Source organism: Andrographis paniculata, unplaced genomic scaffold, assembly GCF_009805555.1.
Source record: "Andrographis paniculata isolate CXL003 unplaced genomic scaffold, ASM980555v1 Contig98END, whole genome shotgun sequence".
NCBI classification, from domain to species: domain Eukaryota; kingdom Viridiplantae; phylum Streptophyta; class Magnoliopsida; order Lamiales; family Acanthaceae; genus Andrographis; species Andrographis paniculata.
In genome coordinates this window covers 2,445,110-2,452,318 of record NW_026137637.1, presented here as the reverse complement: position 1 = coordinate 2,452,318, position 7,209 = coordinate 2,445,110, and the positions used below count along the sequence as shown (strand labels likewise).

Sequence of the window (7,209 nt, the reverse complement as noted above, 5' to 3'; positions counted from 1 at the left end):
CTCACTTTCTGAAGAAGTTTATATGACTCCCCCTTCAGGTTTCTCGTCCTCTGGAAAGGTTTGTCGCTTACGTCGCGCTTTATATGGGTTGAAGCAGGCCCATCGGGCTTGAAATGCCACATTTAGTGTTACACTATTGGAGTTCAGTTTTACCACATGCACTACGACTCTGGCCTATTTCTTCGTCGTTCTTCATCTGGGATAGTTATACACTTGCTTTATGTTGATGATATGATTATCATGAGAGATGATGTGTCTGGTATTTCTGATCTAGAGACATATCTTAGCCAGCAGTTTGAGATGAAGAGCTTGGGTCCACTTCGTTACTTCTTGGGGCTTCAAGTCTCCAATTCTTCTGATGGTATCTTTCTTTCTCAGGCTAAGTACGTCTCCGATCTCCTTGCTCGAGTTGGTCTCACAGATTGTCAGGTAGCCTTTACACCACTTGCCTATGACGTTCGACTTACTCCTCACGATGGTTCTCTTCTTGATGACCCTACCCTCTATCGTCAACTTGTTGGGAGCTTGATCTACTTGACTGTCACTCGACCAGATATCGCTCATGCAGTTCATATTTGAGTCAGTTCATGGCTGCTCCGAGGACCTCTCACCACTCTGCCATCTTACATATTCTTCGTTATGGGAAAGGTACTTTTCTGCATGGTTTACACTTTTTCTCTCTCTTGTTTTTGACTCTTAGCGGTTACTCTGATGCTGATTAGGTTGGTGATCCTACCGATCGTCGTTCGACCACTAGTTTCTGCTTCTTCCTGGGTGATTCTCTCGTCTTTTGGCGCAGCAAGAAGCAAACTTTAGTTTCTCGATCGAGTGCCGAGTTGGACTATCGTGCCCTTTCTGACTCTACGTCAGAACTTTTATGGCTTTGTCGTTTACTCAATGATCTTGGTTTCCTCATTCATCTTCTACAGCTCTTCACTACGACATTCAGAGTGCTATAAAGATGGCCCACAATAATACTTTGCACGAGCGCACCAAGCATATTGAGCTTGACTGTCACTTCATTCGACAACATGTCGTCGGTGGTGTTGCCCATCTCGTTTCGGTCTCCTCCGCAGATCAGGCAGCAGATATCTTCACCAAGTCTCTTCTTCCCGGTCGGTTCCAATTGCTTTTGGACAAACTCAAGTTGGTTTCTACGACACCCACTTGAGTTTGAGAGAGAGATGTTGAGATATTTTAAATATTCTATTTTATATTTAGTAGATTTATACTTAGATTTGGTTTTATATATAGATTATATTACTTAGATTTTAGTCTATCGAGTCTATTTTGTATTGTCTATATATAGGCCCCCTTATTTTGATGATCAATAAAATAATTTTATTATTTTACCCCAAAATTTATAACATAAATATTCTGTAATTATTATGCAGGAACGAATTCTATGCTGAATTATAATATTCAACACACAGTTGAATTTAATCTCCACCCTTTATCGTTAAATTATTTATTTAATTAAAATATTAGATTTAAAATTAGTGGTTATGGTTAAATTTAGCATATGTTAAAGACTTCATATTTATATCACCCTATGATCCAATTCCATATTATTTTCACTTTATCTCAACTGAATGTATCGTTTTTACTTTTTTTTTTTTTTTTATTCAAAAATATTTATTTTTATTATAATAAAATAATCACATAGTAATATCAAAATTTTATTTAATTTTTATATCAATTACAAATATACTATTACACATATAATTAATTTATACATAAAATACAAAGATAGAAATACTCCCTCCGTCCCATTGAAAGGTTACTATTTTCCATTTTTGTCCGTCCCAAAACAAGGTTACCATTTCCTAATTTAGTAATTGTACTACTTACTTAACATAATAAATACCCTTTCAACTTACAATATATTACACAAATGCCATTACTTTTATATTACACCATACTAATATGGGTATTTTTGTCTTTTTTACTATAATTCAATATAATACTAATATTCAAAAATCTACGTGCAAAAAACAAACGCCACCCTTCCAACGGGATGGAGGGAGTATCAAAATTATCTTACATACTTTCACTAACTAATAAATAATTATTATTTATTAATTTAGTGCAAAACCTCAAATGAATCATTCGAATTGAAACGAATATAATATTAAGTATGACTTCCATTTAAAAAATCAATTGATGCAAAAAAAAAAAATAGTGTATTTACTTATAAGATTATGCACTTAATTTTACAATTGCAATTTTTTTTTTCAAAAATATCAAATATATTACACTAAAATATAATTTTATATTTAAAATGTCAATATTGATCCCTACTTTTGAAACCTTAGATTTGACCCAAAATTTGAAAAAAAAAAATTGTGGAATTCAGAAGAGGCCCACTGAGGGCCAGACCTAATGTGAAGGCACCTCATGATTGATCGGTTCACTTTCGACCCTAAATAAATAATCTAAACGACAGTTTTAGAGAAAGCCAGATTACAATAATTGTGGTCGAATACATTCAATCCACGATAACCGAATTCAAGTAAATTCGGTCCGTTTTAGAATGATTGACTAAAAGGTGGCCGGACATCAGGGGTTTGGACTTGTGATGCCCGTTGTAACTACCTTTCCGATTACGTGGACCACGGAGTGAGAAACTATCAGCAGTTGGCACACAATTTGCCTAACCAAACGGTGGGAATTGAAAGACATTCTGAAGAAAGTATATATAGACCAACAGTGATAGAAAGGAGGACACCTTCAATCGATATAAATTTCAAAGGGAGTTCATTGAAGATCCCCCTTGTTTATTTAATTGCTAATTTCGGTGCTTAAAGGTCTACCATCTCAAGCCCAAGAAGATCAAGTTCCAAGATGTCAACAAATTGGCAACCACAGTGAGAGTCAAGTCAAAATTGTTGATCCTACATCCGATGAAAGCTTCATACAATTACGATCCGGCCAAACTTTCGGAATGATTCATATGGCAAGATCTTAGTCGCAAACATCCAACGTCTCGATTGGAGTACTTACTTCGAGGATACTCACTTCAACTATACTCACTACCGGAGGAACAATAACTATCAAGGCCGGATGGATGGTGTATGTTGAACAAATGAACAACCAACAAACGACCACCATGCAGGGTATGAAAATACGATGCAAAATATATTCGAGCAAACACTTTCAAGAATCACACCGGAGTCCGTTATCAAGACTCCAGGAATCTCACCCTAGCAATTACATGCGAATTTCACTGGTCCATTTTACGTACAAAATAGTACTGTCCCCAATACAACACATTTCTTTTTTGAAATTTTCTTAACGTATTTCTAGGGTTCTGGCTTTTATTTTCTATAATTTTAACAAAAAAAAAACTCCGTAACAAACTATTTATTCCTGTGCACGTTTGCCCTATTTGTTTTGCTCGCAACAATCCAATTAGTTCTACGGGTGAAAAAACATGAGGCAAATATTTTAAAACATATATAATTTATCTCATTTTTTTTCATTCCACATAAAATGCTCATTTTTATTAATCATTCTCCTAATTTTTCCCTTTATTCGTCGCTGGCATCACACTATTAGGTGCGATAAGAGAATTCTTTTTGTTACATTTTTATCGATTCAATATTTTTATTTAATAAACAAGAATAAGCAATCTTAAATATTTAAAATAAATTTATTTTTATATAATTTTATTCGTTGTTGTCAATCCTCTACATTTTGTTTTTCTATCAAAAGCATCGTCTGAATTTTTTATTATTCCAATGTTTTTTTTAAAAAAAATAAATAATCATCTATGTATTATTTATTGTATTATATAAAATTTAATTATACAATCAAAATATTACATTAATAAATATTTATACCATATCAAATATTCATTTCAAAATTTTATCATTTAAAATTCAAATCTAAAATTAAACACACAATCAAACACATCATTTTTATAAAATATCAAATTAAATTTATTACTTAAATCAAAAATCAAATTCAAACACAAAATAAACCTTCTGGTCGAACAGCTAACCTAATAATAAACACCACATTAGTATATACTTAATTCAACATCAATAATTACTAATATATCCCTATGTTACGAAATGAACATGATACCGATATCAAGGGCAATTCCGTCAAGCCAAATTCCAACGGTTCGATTGCGATATAGCCGTTGGGCACACCCCTCCCTCCCTCTGAAAACCCTAATTCGCTAGAACGGTATAAAAACCCTTCCGTTTCCTCAAATATTCTCAATCGTACAGCAAGCAATCTGAATCATCTCCCTCGCACCCGAACTCTCTCGAATCGATCTGAGCATTCTGTTTTGATTCTGCTTCAATTATTTGTTTAGTTCTTATTAATCATTATCATCATCTGTGTTGTTGTTATTGTTTAATTTCATTGTTGTTTAGTTCAATTGATATTGATCTGATTAGGTCTTTAATTTCATAGGCTTCTTTATCTGTTCTTGTATAACATTTGTTGATTTTGCAGGTAGTTGGATTTGGAAATTTACTGCGTTTGCTCATATACAGATATTTAGATTTTTATCAGTAACATATCGATCGCATATATTCTTTTATTTGTGTTGTTTTATTGCTTGTTCTGAGAAAATGGAAACAGGAATGATTTCTTCATCTGCCTCTTCGAGAAAGAGTAAATCGCGGTTCCCGCTCCAGGAACAGATCCTACTACATAAAAGAAATTCTCGGGAAAATGTAATTACTGACTGGATCTGTTCTTAGATTTGATAATTCTTGATTATAAACCATCTGTTCTTAAATTTGGTGATAATTCGTGATTCTAAATCATCTGTTCTTAGATTTGACAATTGGTGATTATAAATGCATCTGTTCTTAGATTTGATGATCCTTTGTTGTGACAATTCGTGATTATAAAGGCCTAGCATTCAACAATGGCCTTGTCAGTATAATCATTCTATGAATTAATTGTGATGTAGATTTTGACTCTGGCTATTTGATTGTCTGTTTATGCAGTTGGATCGGTTCATTCCTAACAGGTCAGCCATGGATTTCGATTATGCACATTATATGCTTACGGAAGGTGCCAAGAAAGGTAAGGAAAGTCCCACAGTAAGCTCGTCTCCATCAAAAGAGGCGTACCGGAAGCTTCTTGCCGAAACCTTCAACATGAACAGGACAAGGATTCTCGCTTTTAAGAATAAGCCCCCAACTGTTGTGGAGGCTATTCCAAATGAGTTTTTGTCGTCTGCGGCACATCAAGCTAAACCTGTCAAACCTCGTCGACACATTCCTCAGGTAAAAGAAACTCTGTTTTAACAAAAAAAACACTGATTTTGGTAATATATATTGTATTCGAATTGTTGAAAGAATCGAACTGTTAATGTGCAGACCTCAGAGAGGACATTGGATGCCCCTGACCTTATCGACGATTACTATTTGAATTTATTGGATTGGGGTAACAGCAATGTTCTATCAATTGCTCTTGGCAACACTGTGTACTTATGGGATGCTTCGGATGGAAACACTTCAGAACTTATGACAATTGAGGAAGAAAGTGGTCCGGTGACGAGCGTAAAATGGGCTCCCGACGGCCGGCATATTGCAGTTGGCCTTAACAACTCCGAAGTTCAGCTATGGGACTCGACAGCCAATAGACTTGTCGGTGATCTTAATCCTAAGCTTAATCTTAAATGATGTTCCTTTTTATGTACATACGTGTTCTGAATCGATCCTTTTTTATTTTGTTTAGTTGCGAACCTTGAGGGCCGGACACGCGTCGCGTGTGGGTGCAATGGATTGGAACAATCACATCTTGACGACGGGAGGAATGGACGGTCAGATCATCAACAACGATGTGCGAGTGAGGGAGCATGTTGTTGGGACTTACCGCGGGCATCAACAAGAAGTATGTGGGCTTAAGTGGTCAACGTCGGGGCAGCAATTGGCGAGCGGTGGCAACGACAATCTCCTTCATATATGGGACAGATCAATGTCGACGTCGTCGTCGAATGCTCTCCACCGGCTCGAGGATCATACGGCGGCGGTTAAGGCGCTGGCGTGGTGCCCTTTCCAAGCCAACTTATTGGCCTCCGGCGGTGGCGGCGGAGACAGGTGTATTAAGTTCTGGAACACTCATACCGGCGCTTGCTTGAACTCCGTCGACACGGGATCGCAGGTCTGCGCGCTTCTGTGGAACAAGAACGAGAGAGAATTGCTGAGCTCCCATGGATTTACAGACAATCAGCTCACTCTTTGGAAGTATCCTTCCATGGTGAAGGTGGCGGAGCTCACCGGACATACGTCTCGAGTGCTTTTCATGGCGCAGGTAGAGTTTGGATTTGAGTTTTGAATTTGAATTTTAATGGCGAGGATGATGATTGAATATGGTTTTTTTGTTGTTATTTGTAGAGTCCGGATGGATGTACTGTGGCGTCGGCTGCAGGGGATGAGACGTTAAGGTTTTGGAATGTTTTTGGGACGCCGGAGGTGGCTGCCGCTGGTAAGGCGGCGGCGAAGGCGAAGGCGGCGGAGCCGTTTGCTCACTTGAATAGAATCAGATAAGTAGTTGGATTTTGATAGAATTTGCAGAATTTTGTATAGTAGTTTTGTTGTTGTTGATGATGATGATTGTGTTTAAATTTTTGTGGTTTTGGGGAGTCACAGATCAGTGACCAAATTTGATGATATGCAATTCTTTCATTTTTATATTTATATGTTATTTTATATTTTGAGAATTCTAATGGAACAATGTATATATATATATATATATATATAAAAGTCGGGTCCGCCCTATTTACACAACACACTTTTGCTCAAATTAAAATAAATTTAATTTTATTAAAGAAAAATCAACGAAAAAACAAAAACAAAGTTTGAACTATGATTTGATTTTAGGTTCAAATTCCAAATCACCCATCAAAACACAAAATCAACACAAACACATACAACGCGACATACACAACCAAACCGGCCCGAGACTCTCAACCTAGACTGAAAACAACCCCCACAAGTAAGGAAAATGAAAGCAACAGTAGAACAACGGCCAAAGAGAAAGAAACCATACAAACTGAAAGCAAAACTCGATGTCGAACCCCTTGCAGTTCGAATCGAGACAGGGGAACTGAAAGCACCTCTAATCTTCACATAAAACAGGAGAAATAAGCTCGTCAAAGGTTGCCAGAGAAGATCATCGGAGTATCGCCAATATCGCCAAGTGTGTACAAAGAGGCTAGAGACTTTAGAGAGAGAG

At 36.6% G+C, this 7,209-nt stretch overlaps 1 protein-coding gene across 1 annotated transcript; it reads left to right on the top strand.

Moving 5' to 3' along the window:
- Positions 1 to 4,221: 4,221 nt before the first annotated feature.
- LOC127243720 (cell division cycle 20.2, cofactor of APC complex-like) lies at positions 4,222 to 6,665 on the top strand. Its single transcript, XM_051263875.1, has 5 exons — positions 4,222 to 4,694; positions 4,974 to 5,255; positions 5,349 to 5,618; positions 5,710 to 6,285; positions 6,369 to 6,665. Exons 1-5 carry the CDS (start codon positions 4,590 to 4,592, stop codon positions 6,519 to 6,521), a joined length of 1,386 nt encoding a protein of 461 aa, XP_051119832.1. The 5' UTR covers positions 4,222 to 4,589; the 3' UTR covers positions 6,522 to 6,665.
- The last annotated feature ends 544 nt before the right edge of the window (positions 6,666 to 7,209 follow it).

Bases quoted from the DNA above. Each gene is read 5' to 3' on its own strand.
- LOC127243720 (XM_051263875.1), top strand. From the start codon at position 4,590: ATGGAAACAGGAATGATTTCTTCATCTGCCTCTTCGAGAAAGAGTAAA. The intron at 5,256-5,348 runs GTAAAAGAAACT...GTTAATGTGCAG, and splicing joins CTCGTCGACACATTCCTCAG to ACCTCAGAGAGGACATTGGA. The intron at 5,619-5,709 runs GTCGGTGATCTT...TATTTTGTTTAG, and splicing joins ACTCGACAGCCAATAGACTT to TTGCGAACCTTGAGGGCCGG.